We start from the raw sequence: 26,682 nt of genomic DNA on the forward strand, positions 1-26,682 counted from the left end.
TCTTCTGTTTGCCAAACTTAGTCATAGCTGGCATCAAAGAATAGTAGGGCTGGAAGAAACTTGCTTCATTCCAAGCAAGGATGAACTATATGTATAATCATTCCCAGTAGATGTCTGCCTTCTTATTCTTCCAAATATGGAGACTCTACCTCTTCTTTAGGTAATTATTTCAGTGCTGATGTCCTCTCCTTCAGAATTTTTGTTCCTAAATTACTAAAAATTCATTACTCTTTTAAAAGGGTAACAGTTTTCACTTTTTGTTTAGCACTTAGTTTCTCTTGCCAAGTCTCAATAGCTCCATTCTCTGCCTTTCATCACAAAGAACACTGGAGTAATATTTTTTTGCTAAATAACTTATTTTGTCTTTGCTTCTTAAATATCAGTCTTAGCAACACAATTTAGTGCTTGAAGTTTACTGCTAGTGGGTTTTTTTTGTTAGCTAAACAGTTTTATTAGTCACTGCATTGTGTTTTTATTTAGAGACTGAATGTAGGATAAATTTTAAACCAAAAGCAGAAGAACTCTGGATATCAAAGAGTTGGGGATAACTTTAAACGTGGCATTTTTTTGGACAGCTTAAAAAATGATGCAGTGAGAATTCTTTCCATTCTATGAATCATGTTAGCACTGTTTTGCAAACAGAACTGGAAAGAGGCTAATTCAATTTAAAATTGTTTTTTTGACACCTTTTGGGTTATTTTTGAGATTATCATAGCACATATCCTTCTAAACAAACAAGAAGGACCATAGTGTTCCTTTATCCATGTGGTAGCACAGATCACTTTTGTAAATGGTTTCTTAAACCTTGGACATTTTTTTTAGAAACAGTACTTTGCAGCTACTGTGGATTTGTTTTACCTTAAACTGTATTTATATTTTTTAACCAGTCTTTGTGATCAGATCCAGCCCAGACTGCTGAGGTAATTAGTTTCTAATTGTATTAACTCAAGAGGTAAGCAGAAAAGATGCGGAGGGGAAACACTAGATGATCAGTGGTGGAATTAGAATGTCCTTTTCAAAACCTTGTCAGGTTGGAAACAGTGGAAAAACTGATTGTTATGTATAAACATGTGTTTACAGAATGGAGGAAAAATTACTGTGAGATTTTTCAAAATGCCTCTAGCTGTGAAACCAAGGTGTCTATTGTAAAGCTTTATAACAGAAGCTCGAGAGCTTTTCAGTTCTTCAGAAAAAGTTTGTCAGCTAATGGAGTCCATGGCCCTGCACTGCCAGTAGATGGCATGTGCCTTGCACCCGTAGTTTTCAGATGAGTTACTAGGAATTTCAAGGAGAACAAACCAAACCGAAGTTACTTGATATCTAAACAGTCAAAGGGTGGAGTAATTTTTCTCTGCTGCTCATGCTCTGTTGCAGGTTGTGGCACTGTCTGTCAGCAACTGACGGTACATCTCAATTTGTTAGGGTTTTTCCCCCCATATTTTCCTGAATGTTTACTGCTAAAAGTCTCAGTCTCTGTAAAGCTAGTGGATTATTTTTGTTAAAGTACTAATTCTTAAACCAGACAATTCTAGAGCCCACAGTGTGATGCTGACCTTACAGTGAGTTGAATACGCATCTGAAATATATGTGCTTTGTTTAGCTAACATCCATTTGCCCAGAGCTTTTCTGTTTTCTTTTCTTTTTTCTTCCTCCAAAGCTTTGTATTTTTCATTTCCAGCTATATGTATGTATATGTACACCACTGAGTAAGATTTTATATGTATCTGTGCTGTCTGTAGTGTTAAGCTGTTTAGACCATTAATAAAAGTCAAAGACAGTTCCAACAGGATATGGAATCAGAAATCCTTGTCTTGGTTTTGAATAGCTAACAATGAGGAGGAAGAGCCCTCACGTTGTACTGTGCTCTATTTCTTAGGTAATAACAAAGCTGGCAGGCATGGAGGAAGAAGAACTTTCATTTTCAACCAAAGAAGAACAGCAGCAGCTTCTCCAGAAAGTCCTGCAAGCATCCGATCTGGATGCTGAGGAGGAAGTAGTTGCTGGAGAATATGGTTCAAAGTCAGCTCAGGTAATGAATTCTCTGAAAAGGATGTCCACAGATGGGACAGAACCGGACCATTTAATTTCCATCCAGTTCTGTGTGTAATGCTGTCATTAGACAGCATTACACACAGAACTGAATGGAAATTAGACAGCTGTCATTAGACAGCATTAGACCTGGTATCTTTTATGAAACATTAGAGAACAGATTTATTTTTTTAAGCTGCATTAGCTTTTAGCTATTGGAATAATTCACTTTTTGAGCACTAGGAAGAAATTTGATATGGAATTAATGTCCTCTGTCATATTTGAAGGAGAAGATGACACATCTGTTGTTACAGATCTTCAGGTATATCTCCTAAGTCACATGCAAATATGAAAATATTTTTAAAAACTTTAGGACACAAATATGTCACAGCATATACTTTTTTGTGTGTGGCACTATGCTCCTTGAATCATGCTCTCATTTCCTCATGCCCAGAGTGCAGAAGCATAAGGGCCACTTTTGTTCAGTAGAAGAACTTGTTTGGCTTTTTGGCATTAGGGTCACTCAGTGGGCAGTGCTGCCCAGTAGCCAGTGGGTGTCAGTAGGTTAGAGCTGGTCTGTCTGATCACACACTAAGAACGTGCCAATTCTCCTTGTACCTGCAGGTGTCCCGTCGAACAGGCACAATGAGCTCGATGTCTGGAGCAGATGACACTGTTTACATGGAATACCACTCCTCACGGAGTAAGGCATCTACAAATAAACACATCCACCCGCTGTTCAAACGCTTCCGAAAGTGATGCCCTCCACGTGTGCGTTCTGTTAAAACTGTGGATCCGTATACCTGCTTCCTTAACTGAAAAGATGGAATTGAAATTTCTGACAGGTCCTTTAAAAGAATTTTTTTATATGAATCTGTATAGCCACATATTTACTTAGCAAAGTATGTGCTCACATGGATGAATGTGAAAGGAAAGAAGGAACTAAATCTTACCACAGGAATAATACTGTCCAGTGATTGGATCCTGGTTATACCTGTCTGGTTTTCAGGGTAATTAATAGATTTTATTTTTATCAGCTGAAGACTCTTTTTCAGAAGAATTCTGAAAAGGTTTTGTAAATGAAGTTTGTACTGATGTTTGAAATATTATTTATCTGATTATTGTGTTTGCTCAACAAAATACTGTTTTTTTAAATGCTTAAATAAAAATCATTCATTGAGCTGAACAAATCCTGGAAGGAGCACTTTATGTAATATTTTTAAACTGGGAGCTAATTTATACTTGTGACTTAACCTGTCTTAAAATTCTAACAAATTGGTCAGAAATATTTTGAAGTTTGAAGACAAGAGAGACTCTCTTTCCAAAGTAAACTTAAGGAAAGCATTAGTAAATACAAATAAAGTCTGTGCTCTGTTTTCCTCATTTTCTTCTTACTGTTGAGAAGTTGCTAAAATAAAAGCTGTTTCCCTTGTCATTTATATTCTGTTTATTAACCCTGCAATAAAACCATCGTAACTGCTAAACAGTGCAGTGTCACCACAGAAGTTATTACTGAATCAAAAAGCACTTTGACTTCTAACAAGGTGAGTTGGAAGAATGCATGAAGGAAAGATTACTGAGTTTGCATTTTTTTTAATGAAGACTGCAATATAATTCTAGAAAATTAGAGGAGAAATGGTGGTCGTTTGCGGCAGAAGAATGCTTTTTAAATAACATCTGCTTAATGCTGTAACAGTTACACTACCTGGTGTTGTATTATGAGGTGGGGGTTTTTTGCTGATAGAGCTTTAGGAACAACCTTTGAAAGAATGTTCATCTTGATGTGTTGGTTCAAACTAGGTTAGTATAAATCTTTACCATACTGGAAGGAGCATGTATGGTACGGCTATCCTGGTTAGATGACAAATATTCTTCAGAAAAACACCAATTCTCTTTCTTATTAGCATGAATTCACAAATTGAGAGTGTGGAAATACTGGAAGCAGAATTCAGAAGAGCTGGTGCTTGTTTTCAGTCTGAGAATCAGGTAATTTTGAAAAGGGAACTGAATTGCTTCAGTTTAAACTCTGGGCTCAGAGCCCTACCCTGTAACACATGGTTCTTTCTCTTGTGCTGAGTCTTCTGCCTCGCAACCTGGAACCAGCCAGTGCTTGAGTGGCTTATATGGAAGAGATGAATGTGCAGTATTGTGGTGCTGATTTCCTCTCCCCAGTTTAAAGTGTTATTTAGTTCTGATAGTATTTTGGACCAGCTGCAGTGGCAACAGTTAGTAGCAAAATGATAATTTAGTATAATGGGAGGGGCCTGTGACAGTGAGCTAGCTGAGCAAGTCAGCCAGTGTCCCTCTGCATAATTCTTTCTTAACACGCTTTATGAATTGCTTTGGAACTATTCTGCACCCTTCATACACTTGGAAAAAAACCTACTAAATGTGGAAATGGTTTAATATTGATTTCTGTAATTGTGGTACTAATAGTAGCTGGATTTAGGACAGCACTCTAGTTCTTGTGTAGTAAATTATGGCCATGATGACTAATGATCTTACTCTTGTAAGTAGTGGGTCTGTGTGGGATGCAGTACATGCACCATCAAGTAAAGCACAGTAATTTTACGAGGTATGAATGACTCCATGCATCAGTGATAAGCATCTTGGTGTTCAAACTGTAGGATTAATTACTTTGATATGATTAACTGCAGTAATTACCGCTGCTGTTACTCCAGACTGAAGCTGCAAGTGGCAGACTGGTGTGCATTTACTCACTGCAGATGAGTTGCTGCTGCACAAGGTAGCACCTGTACCAGAAGCTTGTGCTTATGTGCTCTTCATCCTTGTGGCAAACCACCCAGAGTGTATGAAGGCATAAAAGCTTGAAGGGTGATGCTGCTACTCATCAAAATGACCTTCTAGACTAAAAGGGCACAGTGACCATGGGGTAGCATTTCAGCAGTGTTACAGCTCAGCAAAGACTGAACTACACCCAGATTGTTTCTCTGGCTCCTTACACCTCCTACTGGTCATCATTTTTAGTAGTGCCATACTTTTTTCGTGTGTGTTAAAAAACATGGGACTTCAAGGCAAGTTCTCAGGATAACTTTAGTGTCTTACACTGTAAGAATCACAAGGCAAGGATCTAAACCTATGAGAAGTCTACAAGTAGAGCTGAATTCTTTACCGTTGGTTCATGGGGTTTTTGTTAAGTGCTATCAACACCAGGCACTGTTAGCTTTTTCTGATTTAAGTATCTTCATATTCAGTTAGTATTTCGCATGTTAACTTCAATTTTTTTTCCCCTTTTCAGGAAAATGCATGGGAATTTTAGAAAGCATTTAAAATTCCGAAGGCGTAACTTCACAACTTGAAAAGATCTTTCAGAAGATGGGTTTTGAGGACAGTCAGAAATGGCAAAAATCGTGACTAACTATGGCTTTTTTAGTGAAGAGATGTTTTAAACTACACTGAAAATTTTTGCTTACATTTCTTCAGCTTTTCTTCCTTACAAATGTTCCGAAGAGCCTGTCTGTGTAGTCTTAGCTGAGGTTGTTACTTGGGCAAAGTTAAATGCCTCTGATCAACTCTTTTACTTCCATAAATTGTATTTGTAGATGATTTATACTTCTAGCTATTTAAAGAGTTACATAAAATAGTACAATATTTATTATACTGGATATCATAAAATGATGTTCAAATAATTACAAACCAGATATAGCCAAGAGAATAATTCTAAAATAATAATTCTAAAAAAACCAGAATTCCTGGTAAGATGGTAATGTAGCCATTGACTCTGAATACTGGTGTTATTGACACAAAGAGCTTCAACTGAACTTTGTCAGAGTTCAAGAAAAGAGGAGAGCAAGTTTAAATTGGATTTAGAAATAATTAAATGAAGGTAACAAAGTACAATTAATCAGACCATGGGGGGGTCTAGGCTGAGTGAACAGCATGACTCTGGATTTGAAAACAAGTTATCCAAAAATAACACATAAACTGAATAGCCAAGTTTAGTTGATATTATGATCCCATTACATAACAAAAGTTAACTAAAACTGAAGCATGTCTGCTGTGAAGGGGCATGTGCTCCAACTTGTTTGAAATAACAAAAGACACAACTGACTTGTTACATAAAAAAATATTTTCAGACTCCAATGACCAACAGGCTGAGACAAATGTCATTGTTTATATTTAAAACACTGTGAGTGTGTTTCCGGTCAGTGTTAAGACATCTGATAAATGTATAAGCTGGAGAGAAATATTTATCTTCCAAGTCACGTGAACATGCAAACAAACAGAAATCTAACAATAAGTAAACCACTTGAAACACTGAGTGCCAGTGGGGTTATACAACACAGTCCCTAAACTGGCAGTACTGCCACCTCCAGAAATTCCTCAGGGGGAAAGCAGGTACTGTTTTGGTGAAGTACTTAAAGGACAAAACCTCTGCAACTTTTTCAAGTATCTTGGCTTGAAATACTCTGTCCTACAATAATTTTGATGGAAAAGAGCTAACGGTGGGAAAATAGTCAATAGTGAAGAATTCTAAGTAGGGAATTAACTGGAAAAAAGTACACCCACAGAAAACTACAATAGTTGCAAAACTGTAACCTTTACAACATGCTAAGTATCTAAGTTTATCTCACTAGCATATTAATACAAGCAGATGCTTTACACTATCCTAATGGTGTATGACAAAATAATAATAAAAAAATCTACCATACTGATAGCTGCAAGCAGGAGTTTTTAGGAAGAGTTCGTATATTCCATCCAGCAATCTAGAAATTACAATATGAATATCATTTTAAAGTCTGTGTAACTGTGTCTCTTGAAGCATCCTTAGACCAATATTAAGAAACAATGTAGCTACACCACATAGAAACCTAAGAAGGAAAACTTCAGCGGTAACCTAGACTGTGATACACCCAGATGTGCCTGACAGAGGTTCTTAGGAAGTTCTCAGGAAGTTCCATGATAGCAATTACATCCTGCAGTACCTTGGCTATGTACCTGAGACATCTCAAAAATATCTGAGGTACCAAGGCTACCTGAAAAAGTAACCAGAAATCTGTAGCTGTGAACTGAGCCCATCATTTTATGTTTCTCTCTCTGACATCTTTAACGAAAGATGTACAGATCTGTAGGCTGTTGTCATGGTCCTGGTAGTCCTCTTTTCCAGATGAGATAAGTTTCTTAACCTCCTGCTTATATAACTTTTTTAAACCCTCTCAATTTTTTTTTTGTTGCTGTTCTCTGGACCCTTTCAAGTATGATGAAGCCCATTTCAAAGACATTATGTTAGCTTAAGCCAGCATATACTTCAGCAGATTTTAAGACTTTACCATCTACCTTTTATTCTTGTAATATTTACAGTTACATTTATAAAGACTGATGCGCCTGTCTAACTTCTCAGTATTTATTTCAATGGAGTTATCAGTGGCAAGAGTAAGCATGTGCACAGATCTTAATTGGATTGCAGCCTCAAAAATATAAATGAAGAAATAAGGAAAACAAAAGCTATTAACTTCAGAGCTTACTAGACTTACTTTTCCAGCAGTTTATTCATAACTAAGTTCTAAAAATGTGTATTTTACTTGAGACTCTTTTTTCCTCAAGTTTTACCTGAACTTCTGATTCATTTAAAAAAAACAAGGTGGGCTCTTCCACATAATTTCTGAAACTAATCAACATTTTACAGATTATCACGAGCATATTTGGAATTACACAGAAATACACACGAAAACAACACAAACACTTTTGAAACCGTGCAGACTCCTACAAAGTTGACACAAGCTGCTTATGGAGTATATCACATCCAAAAGATAAATCATTATGCAATACAAATAGCATCCCTGCATACTGTAGTTGACAGGAGCTGTTTGTAAGGTTATTGTGTAAAACCATTGGTACTCATATGTGGATGCACAAATGTTTTTCATATATGTTATGGGATGATGAACGGTTCTAAGGGAACTTCTTGCAGAAAATACTCTATTTTCCAACATACAGGAATGAATTAATGCCCCAGAAAAAAATAACACCTATGCCACCTTTTTAATGTAGGAGAAAGATGGGATGACCTTTTTGCCAAACTAATCAGGGAAAGAGGGAAAAACTGAACTTTGGCTGCATGTATAATTTATCTGTTTTGAATTATACAAAATAATAGGCTCGTTCCATTCAAGTCTCATCCCAGACCCACCCCCCTTTTCCAGCCCTAGGGGAGGGAGCGTTAACTAATGGTCTGTGTAAACTGATGCTCATGCAGTAAGAGTTTGGAGAAGTGCTGCTTGTACAAGTTAAAGCAGGCACTGAAGAAAGACCAACCAAATAAAAAGCAGCTGCAGGAGCAAAGTTGACCCTTCCGAAATTAAAAGACCATGTCTTTCTCCACGAGAGTTTTGACGATGAAATGCAAGCAGACGATTGAATCCGAGCGGACTTACTTTTACCAGGCGCTTTTTGCCAGCAGTAGGTTTCCTGGACTGGCCAGACTGTGCAGCAGCCAGTCCCTGGCGGTGCGGAGCAGCCCGCGGGAAGAGGCGGCGAACAAAGGCGAAGGGCGCGGAGCGGAGCTGCTGGAGGCCCCCCAGCGCCGCCTGGGCAGGGTGAAAAGCCTGCACGAAATGCCCGGACCCAACACCCTCTACAACCTCTACGAGTTCTTCTGGAAGGACGGCTTCGGCCGCATTCATGAAATCCAGGTACAGCTCGCTCACCTACTTAACGCTTTAATCAGGGGTTACTTAAAACCTTTGCTTTTCTCACCGAGTCAATCACCGCGTTCGCAGCACCGCTGATGGGCATCGCCGCGCCGCCTTCGCGCTGGTGAGAGCCGGGATTCAGGGGATCCCCCATCCCGTTTCCCGCAGCGCTGGAGGCTTTGGCAGTTTTGTTTCGCCGGGGATCACACGCTGCCCCCGCGCCCCAGTGCCTCCCGCTCCGGAACCCCCGGGCTGCAAGCGCAGCCCGCGCATCTTTGTGCGCCTTGTGAACCGCTGGGGTGGCGCCTCGGGCTGAAAGGAAAAAATAATTTTAAAAAAAGGGCTGCTTTTTTTTTTTTTTTTTTGAACAGGACTGTTTCCAAACTTGCAAAGGGCTTATTTTTGGCGAGCAGGGCTGGGAAGTGTGGTCTCCCCTGGAATTTCGTACCGCAGCGCCCACCCGTGCCGTGAGGCTGTGCCGGTACCCGGGGTCCTGCCGCGGCCGGGGCGCTGCTCCGCTGCATTCAGAGACCATTTTGTCTCTCCTACTCCAGCCTCCCCTTACACAAATACACTTCGCCCATGCAGGTCCCCTGAGGGGGCGGTATTTGCGCCTGGCCTCGCTGCCGTCCCTTCGGCAGGAGGCGGGCGGTTTGAAACCTCCCGGGGATGCGGGATAAGGGGCTGGGAATGGCGGCGGCTGGCGCTGCCCGCTCTGCCGCCCCCTCCCCTGGCCACCACGCTGGCGCGGGGGAGGGGAGTGGGCGGTGGGGAAGCGGGGCCGGATTGACAGCGGGAGGGGAAGAGAGGGGAGGAGGGAGGGCGGAGAGCGGCTCCTGTCACCTGGCGGGTGGGAGACGGTCAAACGAACCAGAGCCGGGTGGGCGTGAGAAGCGTCCCCTGGTTTGGGCATCTCCGCTGCTGTGGTGCCACACAGATCAAAGCGTGTCCTGTTCCCCGGTGGCACCTGGCGAGGGTGGGTGAGGCGCCGTCATCCCTGCCAGGGACTGAGGGAGTTGGGTGGACGAGGATTCCCCTTCCCCTGGGCAGCGCCTCGGGGATGCTGGCATGGGCAACATCTGTAGCTATCCAGAGATGAATTCTCTTGGTTGCTTGGTCAAACGTGGGTTTTATTCCTAAAAAGTCACAGTGCATCTCCTGGGGCCCTTTCCCCACGTAGTCTAAGCGATTCTAAAGGAAACACTTGTGTGTAAAGAAGTAAAGCTATGGTTTTCACTCTTGTGCAGCTGTGGATCTGTAATGCTTTCCACTGGCAGTACAGATTTCTCTGGGAATACCTCAGATGTAGCATTTATTATTTTGCTTTTCTTAGTGACCTTTCCCAAATTGCTAGAAAGAGATTCAGAGTCAGCTGCAAGAGGTTCACTGCCTGAAAATTGCTGAAATTTAAGAAAAAAACAAACTAAACAAACAAATAAAAAAGAGAAGGAAATAAAAACAGAAGGAAATAAAAACAGAAAAGGAAAACAAAAGAAAAAAGAACTTTGGTTTGAGAATCAAAACTGGAAAAATTAAGTTTTACAAAGGGCCTGAAAACACTAGAAAGACGGAGGAAACAGAAAGAAAACCCACAAAAGTTGCTTGATTTTGCCCAGCTTTGTTGTATTTACCATTTTGATTTTTAAGAAGAAATGCAGGGCTCCTGGGTGTATGCTGTGTTTGATGACAGCCAAACTAAATTGCTAATGATTAATTGTTCAGCTTGATTGCTTGCTAACCAAGGTGCATGCAGATGAAACTTCAGGTCATCTAAAGCTTTTGTTTCATTCTACTTCTTTTTTTTCTCTACCTCTGTGCTGATGTACAGAATTTGAAGGGCACTCACCATGGTCTCATAACACTAAAAAAGATGGATGCTACCATTGGTTTCAAGTTCTTTCACTGTCAAAACAGTGAAAATTATTCAGAATATTAAAGGGAATGTAAGACAACCTAAATTGTATATGCTTTTCACTATCACTGGCTGATACGTCTATTTTCTTCTTTAATGAATATTATTCACAGAAAGGAAAGTGTGAGGAATTATAAGGATAAGTTGCAATATAATACTAGTATTTATTCTGTTTAAAGTCCCAAAAAATCACAGGATAACCTGTCTGCATACATGCAGAATGCAAATAGGCATTAACTGGATTAATAAGGATCTGTTAAATTTAACAATACAGTGAACATCAGGAATGAATTAATCCAAAACCCTTTCGTAACCAGCACAGCTACTTAGACGATGTCTTTCAGTGCACACAAATATTTTTGCCCTATATCCAGGAGGGGTGGGGAAGCCGGGTGCTTTTTCACAAAGGAGGTTCTGTTCTCAGTAACATGATTCCAGTTAGTCTCGCCTACAGCAATTATGACAAAGGGAAAGTATTCTTAATTTGATAGAGTTAGATCTCTTTTGTCTTATCAGTGCTATGCAAGTGTAAAGAAAAGAAAGGTGAGGAGGGAGGGATTTGGGTGCTGGCAGTTTTAATTTATAATGTGTGAGAGGATAACTGATGTGAGATTGCTATGTGAGGCACTAGAGTGTAATATTTTTAAGGTTTGGAACAAGGGAAAGAAAAACCCATGTTGTGAAAGAAAATACGAAAGAGAAATCCTGGGTATTTCATTAGACGTGAAGTTGATAGAACAGAGTTCAGTCTATTGAAAGCAAGACATGTCCAAATAGCTTGTCCCTGTTTCTGGTTTAAAACTAGTATTTAATTTATTTGATTGAATAGCTTGACACTTGATTTATTTACTGTTAAAATTTGTTGTCCCATGTAAATCTCACCATCCGTGGAAAAAACAAACTGCTCCATAAATAGGAAAATTTGTCGAAACTGTTTTTCTATGACTAGTGACCTGTATTTCCCTCACTCCACTGATTTTTTCTTGCGTCACTCACCTCCCAATTTATGCTTTCCTTTAAAGATGCATGCTCTCAATTATCTCCAAGTTCAGTATCCCTAAAATATCTTTAAGGCAAGAAATACTTTGGGTTTTGGGTGTGCTTGTTCACACATTCCTCTGCCTGTGGTGTTTGGTTAGGAGCAGATCAAGCAGAAATGACAACAACTGAATTTCTGCTGTAGCATTTCCCTCATCGGGATGACTAATATGTGGGTTTCATTTGAATCCAGATGCTGATTTTTGAAAAGGGTAAGAATATCGATATAGGAGACCTTTAACTCTGTTTAAACCAGACTGAAGCTGGTCACTGTGTTCCAAAAGAAGTGACTGGCAGAGACCACAATTGCACAAATCTTGTTTTATTTGGAAACTAGGCAGAAAAAGTTATATTTTTTTTTAAGCACTTGGTACCATATTCTGAAGAATGATTCATGAGTCTTAAGCTTATTATAGGCAATTAAGCAATTCATCTCTGTAATCAAGACTGACTAAAAACGTATTTTACATAAGCTGATCTTGGGTCAACACTAGACTTTCACTAGTGTAGTTGGCGTCAAACATCTTTGGTTTATAATCAGCATATCTCTGTAAACAGATGTCTTTGGCATAAACTTTGTTCAGTTTAGCTTGTCTTAATACTTTAACCAGAAATAAAGATTGTAAAATTTAATTCTGAAGTCTTAATATCTTTTGAATAACTTTTTTTCCCCTCTGACATGATGACCTATCTAAACTCCAAGTGAATTTGTGGGAATTTTGTTTCACTTTATGACCATGCCAGAACAAAATTTATTTTAAATAATCAGTAAGATTTCATGGGACGGTGATAGTACAATCTTACTGGAAAACTTTTTGGGTTTCTTTTTTTTTTATACATAATTTAATGTTTTCCTATCCTCTTTATTAATTGCCTGTTGCTTGAATCATATGATTTGTGGATCAAGCACAATATACCTCACTGCAGGAATAAGAGCTTACCTTTTCCTTTCTTTTGCAGAATTAACATAAGTCCTTCTCTAGTTTGCTCTGACAAAGCTGTCCCAAAACGCAGTTTTTCACTAGGCTGTTGCGCTGTCGTTGTCCTCAGTTAGGTGTGAGAAACTTACATGTAGGGGTTTTCTATAAGCAATAAAATGATAGAGTAGGTATTTATTTACAATAGGCATTAATTTAACCCTATGTGCCCACATGTTTTTCATTTTTGCAGACATTCTTTCTAACCTGTTTGATCTGAAGGGATGTGTTTTCAAGCGCCGCAAGTCCTTTCATCTTCTCGGTGTTTGGTTTCACTCACTCTTTGTGCCTTAGAGCTTTGGGTCTTTTCAGTCAGAGGTCCTGAACAGTGTGACCTCTCTGTTTTCCTTCTGAATATTTCACAGTAATACTTAGATGCTTTCTTCTGACACTTCAAACTGTTCCTTGACTGAAAGGCTGAGGATCAAATTCTAAATGTGAGAGATCAATTCACTGTATGACAAATTGTCAGCTTTCTTTTGTGATAGTTTTCCTTAGTAACACTTGACTTCTCTTTCTCTTTGTTGGTGACATTGTAGCAAAAACACACTCAGGAATATGGAAAGATCTTCAAGTCTCACTTTGGTCCCCAGTTTGTTGTATCCATTGCAGATCGAGACATGGTTGCTCAAGTCCTGCGAGCAGAAGGTAGAGCACCACAAAGAGCTAACATGGAATCCTGGCAGGAGTACAGGGATTTACGAGGGAGAGCCACAGGGCTTATTTCTGCGTAAGTATTGTTACTCCTTCATTTTCTTTATTTTCTTGTAAAAGTTTGTTCATTTTCTGAAGGACTGTACAGGTCATCTGGGAAATCAGGCTTTTCTGTGGGTGGAAAATCGTGTGGTTAGTGGGGGAAAGACGGCAGGAGTTTGTGGTGAATGCTGTGAATTTCTCTGTTTTGTGAAGTTTCCAAGAGATGGTAATGATGGGTAGTTTGAATGTGCAGGGAGCTACCTTGCATAAGACTTTCTTTGGGAATGTGTTTCAAATAGAGTTATCTGAACCGACTCACCTGCAAGCTGTTTTGCAGAATAGGGCTTACTAACTTTGGCTCTGCATTGCACAAATACGGGTTTATTGCTTCAGATCTAGATTGTTGCATTTGGTTGTAGGTGTGCTGTGTGGACTTGTTTGCTCAGATTAGTTTTAGCTTTATTGTTCACCGAAGTGCGCCCTCAGTACATTAACACAGAGAAGTCACAGTATGGTCAATTCAAACTCTGGTGCATCCCCGTGCAGATATTTTTGTACACAGCTGATTCTAGAGGAGTTATCTGTCTTTAAAGCTTGCATAACCTGGCAGTGCATGTGGGTGTAGTTAATTGCCACTGGCAACCACTCACAGTCCCCACAGACATAGGATGTTTATATAGCGGGAAACTCATTTTCTGAGTCATGGACAATCTGTTTCTTTCATGGTAGCAAAAGGCTTTATGTATTGCACTGCAGGCTCAAGTCTGAAGCTGCAGTTCCCACTCAAGATAACAGTTCTTTGATACTTTGTGAAATCATAGCTTAAATCAGGAGATAATCAGAAAATATCTGAGATTATTAAAGAGATAAATTGTTTTGCTGATCAATAAGTTTCTGTGCTTTGCAGCAGCATTGGTCCCAATGAAAAAAATAAGGGGAAATACACAGCAATTTAAAATAGACACATAAAAGACAATTGCCTATTTTCATGAGGAATTGAAAGGTATCCCTGTTCCCAAATACTCTGCTCATACAGAGCATCATGCAGATGCTACAATTCAGATTTTTAGCCTTGAGCATGAAGGTTTCCACGCATAGCTCAGCTAAAGGAGAATTTAGCTGTAACTTGTTTTTCTATTAGATAGGTCTGCTATCCTGTTACTTTGTAGGTTTAGAATGAGGGGTAGCCCAAAGTGATGTATCAGTAATGGAATTTATGGTGCCAGCTGTCACTCAAACCAGAGATTGACTTACACCTGCACATACATGTTGCAACACTGACATTTAATGAGGATGTGCAATAAATGCAGGATAAAAATGTAGGAGTATAATAACAAATATACATTATTATAATTTTCATTTTACCACTTGCTTTTATTTGCAATGAAAAATCACAAAGTTTCATTGCAGACCTTTTACCCAGCTGATGATTGTTAAGGAAAGTTGTGTATAGATACTATTAATAATTTCTTCTAGGGAAGGTGAACAATGGCTAAAAATGAGAAGTGTACTGAGGCAAAAAATTCTGAAACCCGAAGATGTGGCTTTTTACTCTGAAGGAGTCAATGAAGTTATCAAAGACTTAATTAAAAGAATCCACACCCTCAGAAGTCAAGAGGAGGATGGGGAAACAGTAACCAATGTTAACAACCTTTTCTTCAAGTATTCGATGGAAGGTAAGCCTGGGCTGGATCACATCTGTAAAGAAAATGTAAAAAGTGTGTTTATGGTTAGGCATTTCTGTCAAATGACTAGTGTCTCATTATGATTGATCTGAAAAGGGAAGCTTGATATTCTGCCTTCATGTGTCTTCCTAATTAGTGCAATAGGTATCAGTAGAACTCTTTTGTAGAGTCCAAAGAAATGATACGTTGTATTAAGGAACAATTCCCATGGAAATGCTGGCATATAGGTAAAATGTTCAATCAAGGCATTGAACGGTTTCAGTACTCTATATTTTTTTATTCATTTCTCAAGAATAAGGATGTTTACCTTCTAATAGTGTGATTCTAAGAAATGTTTATTTCACAATACACCAGTTAAATTCCAGGTGGGTTATCCCTGTGTGATGTATCTGTGTTCAGTTCATAGCTCAGTGTGGAATACTACTGTGGGTACTGCTTTTCCCTGCCTACATGTGCCAAGTGTGGGATTGTTATGCTTGCTTTAAAATCATCTGCCACTGGCTACCACTAATGAGGGAATGCTAAATGAAACTCTGGCCTGAGCCAGTATGGCATTTCCTGTGTTCTTACAGAAATCTTGTGGTGATTCATATTTCATGCATTTCTTGAACTGACTGCATATAACCCAATCTTGTTATATGTAATGCCTTTAAAAAAGTAGGGAGTCTTTTCTGAAAGGCAGTTGAATAATTTGGAATTTGAAAAACTTCCAGATTGCTCACTTATGAAGATACTCTATCAAATTGCTGGCTGCCTGTTTGGTCTGTTTCACATTAGTAGTGTCTAAAATTGGCATTAAACTAAAAGTTACCAGTTTTATGGAATTTTAAACTCTAAGCTTACTGATTCACTTTACTGATGGGTTAGTTTAAATTCTTCACATTCTTTTAGCTTTTCATTTATAACTTGTGCCTAGCACGCACTTATTTCCCATACGAATTCAGTTTTAATTAACTTAGACTGCAACTTTGTTCAGGAAACCAAAATGTAAGATCAAAGTTAAACATTATTATCTATTGTACCTGTTTTTAACAGGGAAAACAGAGAAAAAGAGACTAGAGACCAGTTACTCTAATTATCTAGTTAAGTTATAATATTTCTTGGAAATATGTGAACAAACTATTAACTAATGAAATTAAAACCACAAAATTTATTTTAAAATTTTATTTTAAAACATTTCATTTGATGAAAATGGCTTTGAGAAACTATCTAATTTCCTTTTTAAATTACTGAGTAACCCCACTAGCTTTTAGAAAAACTGTTAAATAAGAGTATTTCGATAATAGGAATAGCTTTTATACCGTACTATATGATATTTTCATAAATAAACTGGGTAATATGATCTAGATTTCACAAGTTGGGAGGAAAAATTGCTAGAAACCTGTGTTCAGGAAGTAATTAAAAAATGGTTTGCTATCAAACCTAGAGAACATTTTGCCTAATTCCAGTAGGGCAGTTTCTATTTGAGTTCAGTCTAGTATTTAATAATTTGGGTGTGTTTGCAAAAACTGATCTGAGAGACTGCAGGGACACTAATGGATGGGTAAAATTAACTTAATAAATGGAAGAAATTGTACAGAGTTCAGAAGAATAATAATTTAATAAAAAAATATATATAAAGTACTGCTCTCTGGTGGTAGGGGTTGGGGGGATGGTGGTGGTGGTGGTGTTTCTAGCGGGGCAGAAAAACATCTGAGGAAATTACAGCACATCAGAACAAGGGACAGTCAGTGGTGTCACTTGCAGCAGTGTCACACACACGCTGTTTTTCAGGGCTGGGTGGAGTATACTGTGTGCATTGAGAGCATCATCTGGAGTGCAAGCTCTTTATCCATTTATACATACTCAGTATTCATTTACTTCCAGCTGATGACAGACACAGCCACTGGTAGAAACTCCTGCGCTGTCACCAGTTATCAGAGCTGTCTTTGGATTTGCATGTCCTTGTGGATTCAGAGGCCAACACGGCAGGCTCGGGATTTCTAGTGCAATGCAAAACACAGCGAGCGTGCTGGAGGGCTGCTCTACTTCTGGTGGAATTCCTGGCTGTCTTCTCATGCAGAGCATTATTGACATAGCAACTACTGTCTGCTACAATGTCTAGCAGGGATTTTTCACTGCCTTTTGAATTTCTGTTTCATCTGTTCCCCAACTGTAGTAATAATAACTAAACATTTCTTGTAAGGTGGTTCCCTCATGTTAGTATTTTAATTCCTTAAATTATTAATATGTATTTATGCATGTGTATAGCCAATTCTTTGATTTTGTATGTGCAGGTGTGGCGACTATTCTGTATGAATGCCGTCTGGGCTGCCTGGAAAACAACATCCCACAGCAGACTGTTGAATATATTAAGGCTCTGGAGTTGATGTTTAGTATGTTTAAGATCACTATGTATGCAGGTGCTATGCCCAAGTGGCTTCGTCCTCTTATTCCAAAACCCTGGAGAGAGTTCTGCAGATCCTGGGATGGACTCTTCAAATTTAGTAAGATTTAGTAGTAGAAAAGTTCAGCTGTGTTTCTGAAGGTTCTATGTGTATTTGAATGGAATAAGATGCATTTCTCTCCTAAAATTATACGAAGATATTGTGACAGAAGTAAGTTTCACATCAAATGCAGACTGGCCAGGGAACCATTTTAAAAAAAAATCTAGTGAGAAAGAATTTTACCAGTACACTTCAAATACTTCCCTATTTTATACAGTTGTTTTGTTATTTGTCATCATCTGTTTCAACCCCCAGTCATTACTTCAGGTCCAAATTCTTTGCCAAGGTTTTATCTTAAGTCACTCCAGTTTTAATGAGGGTAGTTTTGTTGACTTCGGCAAAATTTTAGTTAGACACTCCGACAAATAATCACCGCTAAAACTGACTAGAAAGCTAAAAATTTACACTCTAACAATGAATTAAACTCTTTGTGAAGTTTATTTACACACATACAAGCATATAAGTTGACATAGAAGTACACTGCTGTAGTACAATATGGGGGTTTTTTGTAAATAAAATGTTCCAGGCTACTTTATGAATCAGCTTGCATGTAAGTTCATGTAAGTAAGAAGGTGTTGTCTTTGCAATTTTTTATTTTTTTTAATATTCCAGAGTGTTAAAACCCCCTGAACCCTGAATGTTAGAAAGCTGCATGCATTTTCATTTTTTTGTTGTCTCATTCTGTGTGGCATTAACTTTCTGAAGATTTTTCTTCTTTTTAAAACCCTGATTTGGCTGAAGATAATGTTTGCGGTCTCTAAAGTATAAATGGGACTCTGGACGAAATTGCTCAACGTGTCATCCCTTGAAGTTTTTCCATTTTTGTTATTGTTTGATGCAACTCATCTTTGTCCTCAGAGTAATTAAGTTCTGTGGCTTCAACATTCTGGTTGCTGTTAATGTCTTGTAGCAGCCTTTGTGCTGAGTTGCAGCAGGCTCTGCGGAGTTCACCACTTCTTGCAGAGTCATCAGAAAACAAGCCAGGTGGGCATAAAAACTTGACCTTGAGCCTCCTTCTCTCCCTGTTAGAAACTGTAGTCTCTTGTGTCCTTTCTTTGTGCTCAGCGTTCTTGTGCTGTGAGCTCCCGAGGTTCCCGTTAGCTCAGTCTTTCCTTACCACGAGTACCCAAGGACCTCCACCACCTCTCAGTTATTTTTAACTTGAGAAAGAAGATTCGTTTTGATTTTTTTCTTCTGTCTGGGTAGTGTAATGTGGCATGAGGGAGAAATGTCATTATTGAATGGAACCAACAGAAAAATAAAAATGGACACCTAACAATTTTTTTGAATCTCAAAGGTCAGATCCATGTTAACAACAAATTGAAGGCTATTCAGTCTCAACTGGACCAAGAAAAAGTAGTGAATGGTGGGCTACTTACATACCTCCTAGTGAGTAAGGAACTTACTTTGGAAGAGATCTATGCCAATATGACTGAAATGCTTCTGGCAGGAGTGGACACAGTAAGCTTGTTATAATTTTCCTTGTGCATAGTTGTTTTTGTAAACCAGTATCATTTGCAGCTATCTTTAGAGATAGCTTGTTTATAAGCACACAATTTAATGCATTTAAGTCATGACATCTTTAAGTAATACAAAATACCTACTGCACTGTGTAATCTCTCTACTGGAATGGAGTCAGTGTTCTCTTTTAGCTGTGGTTTACAGGAACCCATCACTTGGAAGTCAGTTCCACAGTTTATTAAACATATGAAATAGCAACTTTCTTTACATTCAACTTGAATTTTACACATTTTCTTTTACTGGTTTGCATAACGGGTTGGTATTTGTCTTCTTTAGATAAACCAAAATAGAAAAGGCCACTGAAAGTTAGTGTGAAAAAAAAATTGATCAATAAACTTGTATGTATAATTTGGTAAGGGATTTTCACATATTAAATCAATTTGGACACACATTATGGATCAGATATCTGCTTTCTGCTGGAGTCCATTAGGAGGGGGTTGTTAGACCAACACTGATGTGGGTAAGGCATAAGTTCACCCTACCCCTGCTTGTGCTGGCAACATACAGTCAGGGAGAGGCAAAGCTGTGGTAGGGGTTTCAGGACTAATGGGGCTGGTGTGTCCAATATGTTGACACCTAGGGAAATGTTTTAAGCGTCTCTCTTTCTTTCTTCTTCTGATTTGTCATATAGACCATTTGAAGAAACATAAACATTAAGGTCACATATGCATCTTCCCCTCCTCTCATTCCTATCATATGAAATCAGGGTAGCTTAGTATTGACTGCAGCGTGACAATCCGAAGACTCAGGAAAGACAAAAATGAGTTATTGTATATGCAACGTATAGAATTATTTAGAATATCAGTGAACACTGTTATTGTAAATGATTGTAATGGAACAGTTTTTTAAAAGGAATTGTATTAATTTGATAAAGAAAGTGCTATGTAGGATTGTGTTTAGTAGTCTTAGAGAAGAAAAGACCAAAATAAGTAAAAAAGTAAAATGGCCTCTAGGGGAAAAAACCCCAAACCTGGATAATTGAATTCAGATTTCTTTGATTTAAGAAAGTTTGTAAGGTTTCTAAAGAAAACAAACCCCCTAAAAGCAATCACTTTTGAATTTCGAAATAAGGAGCATATGTAAAACTTCTTTATGTGCTGAATATTATTCCATTGGTTAAATATCCCAAGGGCTTATAAGTTTGCAGATCTTTTTTATGTTTGGTTCTTAAGCAAAGTACAGTTATCCATCCCATTCATTTTCTGATCTTTCAGACCATTATTTTTCCTTTTTTTAATATGCAACAGAGTTTTATTTAAACTAAAAGGACAATGTTCAAGTTCATGCCAACAAGAATTTCTCTTTCCATTTGACTCAGCTTTCACATCTGGGAACTGTCTCTTTGTGAGAACGGTACTTCTGATTTCCTCATTTCCAAGTACAAAGCAAAAATTTAGGAAATCTTTCTTTCTCCTTCTGCTGTCAATTCAGATCTCATTGAAAAAACTCAAAGAGGTTTAGAGGGTTATAGAAGCTTTCAACAAAATTGTAAGGCAGTTTTTGGCTACAAAGCATTTTGGCTGCCCCTGTAATAGTGCTAATTTTTAAGAGGTTATGAAGGAGCTGGGAACCTGGGAAGTAACAGTGTTTATATCAGAGAAGTTCTGTGTACAGCTGGCACAATTGCCTCTGAGCAGAATAGAACATGGTTGTATTTTAGAATACACAGCCACTCAATATTGCAAGAGAAAAGAGAAGAGCTTAAGAGAATGATACTTCTGGTATTATACCCCAATCTGAAGACAAGACATAAAAGGTCACCATCATGATGACATCATGCATTCTAAATTGATCTTAAAACATAAGACCAAAATAAGGCATTTCCAGAAGCTGCTTTTTTTTTTTTATCCACACATTTTTTAATAACCTTGAGCTTTGTTGTACTATTTGGATGCTGCCCAGAAGGACAGGCTTCAGATGTGGGACAATGCAAACCTCAAGAAGCTCAGCAAGGCCAAGTGCAAGGTCCTGCACCAGGGCCAGGGAAGTCCTGAGCACCAGTTCAGTCTGGGTGGAGAATGGATTGAGAGCAGCCCTGAAAAGAAGGACTTGGGGATGTTGGTGTATGAGAAGCTCAATATTGACCTGGCAATGTGTGCTTACAACCCAGAAAGCCAACCACGTCCTGGCCTGAAAAAAGATTTTAACACTAAGTAAATAAAAGTATTCTCTTATCTTGGTCCCTGTGAAGTGTTTTTGTTGGGAGGAAGGTAAAACATATTGAAAACTAACAGTTAACCTAATCCATTGCTCTTTAGAATGTTTGTGTTTCAGTATTGTTTACATAGTTGCATTTGCATTTGGTTTGTCTATTGCTTTTTATATTTCACTGGGAAAATATCAACATGGATTGTTTTGGTATATGGGGCACTTTTAGATGGAAAAAGGATAAAGGAGGGGATGGTGAAGTCTTACAACATCCCATTGAATTCAGATATGAATCATTACCAGTCTGTTATAAAACTTTAAATATATAAAACATATAGTTGAAAACCGATTGTTTTTCTTGGCTTGAGGTTATTTTGTATCTACTTTTGTTGTGCTTGATGATGATGATTGTGGTTTCTTCCTTAGACTTCTTTTACTTTGTCCTGGGCAACATACTTGTTGGCAAAGCACCCAGAGGTTCAGCAATGTGTTTATGAGGAAATAGTCAACAAGCTGGGCAAAGATCAAGTTCCTGTTGCTCAGGATGTCCCGAAATTGCCTTTGATTAGAGCTGTGCTGAAAGAAACCTTGCGGTAAGTAGCAGACAACTGTAATAATAAACTGAAAAATTTAATTTCTTTTTTTTCTAATGGATTTTGAGTCCGTGCTATGTACATAAGTTTGTATTCGATTGTCATTATTGCTATTTGTTGCTTTTATTTATTGTAGCAGTATTGTGTCCAAGGATGCTTAAGTGATGAATATGATAGACTATATAATGTTTAATCTTTGTAAGTAAGGTAGAAGTGGTATCACAAATGTAAGACACATCTGTTAAGGTAAGTAATTGCAAGCTTGATTTTTGCCCTTTGTAGGATGAAGTGCAACAATTCCCTCCCCAACACTGGTAGTTTGCAGTGTCACTTCAATGATTTTAAGCTTCTTGATCTAAATTAAAGGCATGTGACATATTTTTTTTAATGTGTTTATAATAAATGTTCATTGTGAGGTGAGGGGAATAAGAGAATTTTAGAGAAGGCATCAGCAAGGCTTTTTCAGCTTTAGCAGTAGTGCTAAAATATATCCATCTTGACCAAATAAGTGCATGCTTGTACATGTGTAAAACAAATAAATATATAGACCAAATATCTCAAACTCCTGTTACTAGTACATAACTTTTCTCAGGTAATGATCATATTCTCACAGATGATTCAAGGTCCTTGAATCTCTAAGGTGTTCTGTACTTTTGAAAAACCTTTCTGCTGTGAATGGATATGGCATTCGTATCATGTATCTGTGAATGCAAATTGGGATCTAAATGTTTATTAATTGCATTAGTCATTACTATTGAACTTCCGATGGATATTTCTCTCTAGTTTATATCCGGTATTGCCAGGAAATGGAAGAGTGACCCAAAAAGACTTGATCGTTGGAGGATACTTTATACCTAAAGGGGTAGGTTTTTTTGCAGCCCTCAGCAAAGAGCAGAGTTTAATTTTTGTGTATGAAATGTGATCTATTACAACATATATGCACTCCATTGGTTTTTGAAAGATTTCACCGATCTAAAACATTGAGAGGAAAGTATTTCAATAACACCCCTTTATCCTCTATGAATGGATTATAGAATTGGTTTGTTGCTGTTGTTTTCGTATTTTTTATTTGGATGGTCACCCACTAATCAAACTTATTATCATGACTTGTTCTTAATGTTCTTGAGGGTGGAGTCTATTAAAAACATCTAGGTAGTGCTACAATTCAATTAAAAAATCATGAATTTTATTATCCTTGCAGTTTTCTAATTCTTTGCCTGTTAACTCTTCTTGTAGAAAGAGTTTAATTTCCTTTTTAAATTATTAATCTTTCCTTTATACTGTTCAAAGATTACACAGAGATCAGGCTAGAATTGTATGATTTTATTTTAAATTACAGCACTCCTGTGTTATAGCAACATACCTTTGAAAGAATCAGGATTCTTGATTGGTAATATATTATTCCACACACATCTTCCCCCTGCTTCCCTCCCCTTAATTGGGAACATCATGACATCAATTATTGCTGGGTTTTGTTTATCACCCCCCCTCCGCCGGAGTGTTGTAGGGTTTTTTAATTCCTATTCTCTCTTTTTTCCTTTTCCATTGACTCAAATCTCTCCTCTCTTTCTCTCATACCAGCTTTCTGAAACAATTCCTCATTCTTGTGACTTTTGTTCACCTTCCCCACTGCATCTTCCCTAATATACCCAGCAACGTTCAAAACAAATTGAACATTATTTCATTTGATGAGTTGAGAAAGGGATTTGATTTTTCTAGATATCCTTTTATCTTCTAGAATTACTCAGAGATACTTAATTTTTATCACCTCATATTGCAGAAATTACAGTAATTGCATTTTAATTTTGTTATGTGTATTGAAGTTATATAATTTGTTTCCTCAGACGCAGCTGGCACTTTGTCATTATACTACTTCATACAGCGAGGAATATTTCTCAATGGCGAACGAGTTCCGACCTCAGCGCTGGCTGAGGAAAGATAACTTGGACAGAGTAGACAACTTTGGTTCCATCCCCTTTGGCTATGGCATTCGAAGCTGTATTGGGAAAAGAATTGCAGAGCTGGAAATTCATCTTGCGCTGATTCAGGTCAGAACCATGTAACAGCATTACAAGAAGAAAAATAAATTGATGTGAAATTTTTTTTCTGCGTATACCATTTCTGGGTGTCTTACAGTGCTCAAAAACCTTGTTTTGGAGTGCTGTCTAATGTAGTTATACTGCAAAGGCTTAAAAAATTGAAAACAGTCATGCTTGAAATGTAGCATAACTGTTAAACTACATTGCAGAAGGAAAAAAATATATAGTACACATGAAGTAAAACTTCATGTTTTACTTGAACAATCTTCAGGTAAGATTGTTAAGGAAACGGATTTGGTACAGAAGGTTTTTGTAAGTGCATCAGAAGTCTTTCTTAATGTCTATTAGGATGGCTATCTGCTCAGTTTCAGTACTTACAGAGATGTAAAATAGATTTTATATCCTTGTACTGATCACAGTGTGACAACAAATAGTAAAATTTTTCTATGTTCCATGCTTAATATTAGGAAAAGTTGAGGAAGTCATGGTATTTCCCTCCTGAAAGTTTAAAAATAGATAGCTGGTGTATTGTTTGTTCAGCTTCAAAATGTATGAGATAAATCTCTTGAAGTTTGTTTTAGCCCATGATTTCTATGATTGTCATGGTTCTCACTCTCCCACCAGCAGGATCAGGAAGAGAATTAGAAGTGTAAAAGCTGAAAAACTCATGGTAAAGTAAAGACAGGTTAATAGGGAAAGAAAAGCTGCACACACAAGCAAAGGAAAACAAGGAATTAATTCACTGCTTCCCATGGGCAGGCAGGTGTTCAGCCATCTCCAGGAGAGCAGGGCTCCATCATATGTAATGGTTCCTTGGAAAGACAAATGCCATCACTCCAAACATCCCCCCTTCCTCCTTCTTCCCCCCACTTTATATACCGAGTAAGATGTCATATGGTCTGGAGTATCCCTTTGGTCAATGGGGGTCACCTGTCCTGGCTGTATCTCCTCCCAGCTTCCCACACATCCCCAGCTTCCTCGCCAGTGTGGCAGTATGAAAAGCAGAAAAGGCCTTGGCTCTGTGTAAGCCCTGCTCAGCAATAACAAAAACATCTCTATATTATCACCCCTGTGTTCAGCACAGATTCAAAATACAGCCCCATATCAGCCACCGTGAAGAAAATTAGCTCTATCTCAGCCAGAACAAGCACAATAATTTATGTTTGCAAGTGATTATCTCAGTTTCATTAAGAGGTTTAATGCATACAGGAATTGTGATGAAATTATAGCGACTTTGTTCAGGAGAGGTTCTAATATTTGACTCCTTGATTTGTGATTGTTTCACTTGGTGCACTGGACAGTTTTTTTCTCGTTTTTGGTTTGTTTCTGCCTGCCCAGGAAGAGAAATGTGTCTGATGGGATTGGGACTCCTATTACTTTCTTTATAATTGCACATATTGATTGATATTAAAAGAAGTGAAATCTGAAATAGATAGAGATGAACCTCACAAAGTTTGAAAAAGACCTTAGTTTCTTTGATAACGCAGACTGTTTAATGTAGTTTTGTGGAAGTTCCTCAGAAAGAACTGGACCAGTCTTCCCTCAATCAGAGGAGGAAGATTTTGAACTATAATCTTTACCTTGTAACAACTATTTTTTCTTTCCTGCATGGGAATCATACACTTCGGCTCCACAGAAACTGCAACACAATTTTTTTTTTGTGACAGTCTGTTATGTCCTCTTTTTCAAAGGCTAATCTTCATCTGTAATTTTGCAGCTTTTCTAATACTTGTCCTGTTTATCTTCACAGTTACTTCAGAATTTTGAGATCAAAATTTCTCCCAAAACCAAACCAGTTCATGCCAAAACCCACGGACTTTTGGTTCCTGGAAACTCCATCAATATGAGATTTTCTGACAGAAAGTGAGACTCAGATATTTTGGAAATACTTATGCAATTTTCATGGAAACAGACTTTCTTTTTATGGATGTTTAAACATGCTTGTTGTCTGGTTTGTAGGTATTTGGCAAAATGATGAAGTATTATGTTCTGCCTTAGTTGTAGCAGTATGTAAGAGAAATTATCTCTCCTATAATAGTTATTTACATATATGGAAATATATACTGAAAAAATTCCTTCTTGCACCGGGAATCTCCTTTTACCTGGAAAGACTTCTAGTAATAACACATGCATTGAAAAAAAAGAACAAAAACCCCAAACAACTAAAAGTAAATTCACACATGTTAATGTCATTCAGTGGTTTTGTATCCATGTAGGTTGTCTTTTATATATAATAAAATATTTATACAGAATTTACAAGTTCTGAGTCTTATTTTAATGACTATAATTGCATTTCTCTTTAGCATATTAAAGTTTTTAACCTGTTGGATAGAACTGGAAGGTTCACGGCTTCATGGGAAATTACTAGTGGAGCTAGAAAATATGGAGATTTTTACAAGAATTTAAAGTGTGTAATGACCTGGCAGAAGGAAAGATAATATTATGTTAAGGGTACTGTCATTCTGGAGGAAAGATACTGGCAAAGTTACCCAAGAAATACCCTAGGACTGACTCTAATGTTAATTTTTTTGATTAATTGCTTAATACGTAGAAGAATATTAATGATACAAAGAATAAGAATATGAAGTGTAAAAAATCAAACTCCTCTATTTGGAGCTAGAAACAGAAGAGCTATGCTGCTACATGGGACTGGGAACAGGAGTGGGAGAGCCACTCAGAGTGGTGTCTGTGGGGCTATACCAAATATCACATGAGATCAAAGTTCAGGAACTGGAGAGGTGGGCTGTGGACTGCATGTAGGATGGGGCAGGCTGAGAGAAATGGGATGAGGCAAGAGCAGTTTGGATGCCTGATGTGTGTACTATTCACATGATATATATAAGAATGGTAGTTTTGATCACTGAGGTTTTCCTTCCTATGTTATGTTCTCACATAATGTTCATAAC

General features: G+C 38.0%; 3 protein-coding genes across 9 annotated transcripts in view; 2 read left to right on the forward strand and 1 right to left on the reverse strand.

Annotated features, from left to right (window-relative positions):
• The window catches only part of ERCC3 (ERCC excision repair 3, TFIIH core complex helicase subunit), a 20,136-nt gene extending 16,673 nt beyond the window's left edge, over positions 1-3,463 (forward strand). The window contains exons 14-15 of the mRNA XM_032694047.1: positions 1,877-2,029; positions 2,653-3,463. Of these exons, the coding sequence (XP_032549938.1) occupies positions 1,877-2,029; positions 2,653-2,787 (288 nt within the window). The 3' untranslated portion in view covers positions 2,788-3,463. The remainder of the gene's footprint in view (positions 1-1,876; positions 2,030-2,652) is intronic.
• The window catches only part of LOC116789824 (cyclic AMP-dependent transcription factor ATF-5-like), a 17,557-nt gene extending 7,368 nt beyond the window's left edge, over positions 1-10,189 (reverse strand). The window contains exons 1-2 of one of the 5 annotated variants that reach the window (XR_004358166.1): positions 9,130-10,189; positions 8,746-8,993 (exon numbers count right to left, since the gene is read on the reverse strand). Coding sequence is in view for 3 of the 5 variants with exons in the window: in XM_032694055.1 (XP_032549946.1) it covers positions 8,820-8,993; positions 9,130-9,594 (639 nt within the window). In the remaining 2 variants the exon portion in view is untranslated. Of the gene's footprint in view, positions 1-2,646; positions 2,811-8,716; positions 8,994-9,129 lie in introns of those variants that run through there. The other 4 variants (XM_032694056.1, XM_032694057.1, XM_032694055.1 and 1 more) reach the window with 4 other exon arrangements.
• On the forward strand, positions 8,177-25,910 carry LOC116789823 (cytochrome P450 27C1). 3 transcript variants are annotated; one of them, XM_032694052.1, is made up of 9 exons: positions 8,177-8,681; positions 13,148-13,338; positions 14,781-14,980; positions 17,266-17,475; positions 18,773-18,936; positions 21,571-21,737; positions 22,521-22,599; positions 23,582-23,785; positions 25,527-25,910. In XM_032694052.1, exons 1-9 carry the CDS (start codon positions 8,358-8,360, stop codon positions 25,641-25,643), a joined length of 1,656 nt encoding a protein of 551 aa, XP_032549943.1. In that variant the 5' UTR covers positions 8,177-8,357; the 3' UTR covers positions 25,644-25,910. The 3 variants fall into 3 exon arrangements, with proteins under 3 accessions (XP_032549943.1, XP_032549944.1, XP_032549945.1); XM_032694053.1 differs by having other exon boundaries at positions 8,183-8,681; positions 13,202-13,338; XM_032694054.1 differs by having other exon boundaries at positions 8,584-8,681; positions 13,221-13,338.
• The last annotated feature ends 772 nt before the right edge of the window (positions 25,911-26,682 follow it).

Source organism: Chiroxiphia lanceolata, chromosome 7, assembly GCF_009829145.1.
Source record: "Chiroxiphia lanceolata isolate bChiLan1 chromosome 7, bChiLan1.pri, whole genome shotgun sequence".
NCBI classification, from domain to species: domain Eukaryota; kingdom Metazoa; phylum Chordata; class Aves; order Passeriformes; family Pipridae; genus Chiroxiphia; species Chiroxiphia lanceolata.

What these genes read in the sequence shown, in the direction of transcription:
- LOC116789823 (XM_032694052.1), top strand. Translation starts at nt 8,358, where the DNA reads ATGTCTTTCTCCACGAGAGTTTTGACGATGAAATGCAAGCAGACGATT. An exon ending in GCCGCATTCATGAAATCCAG is followed by an intron (nt 8,682 to 13,147) that starts GTACAGCTCGCT and finishes GTGACATTGTAG; the next exon opens with CAAAAACACACTCAGGAATA. An exon ending in TTCATCTTGCGCTGATTCAG is followed by an intron (nt 23,786 to 25,526) that starts GTCAGAACCATG and finishes TTATCTTCACAG; the next exon opens with TTACTTCAGAATTTTGAGAT.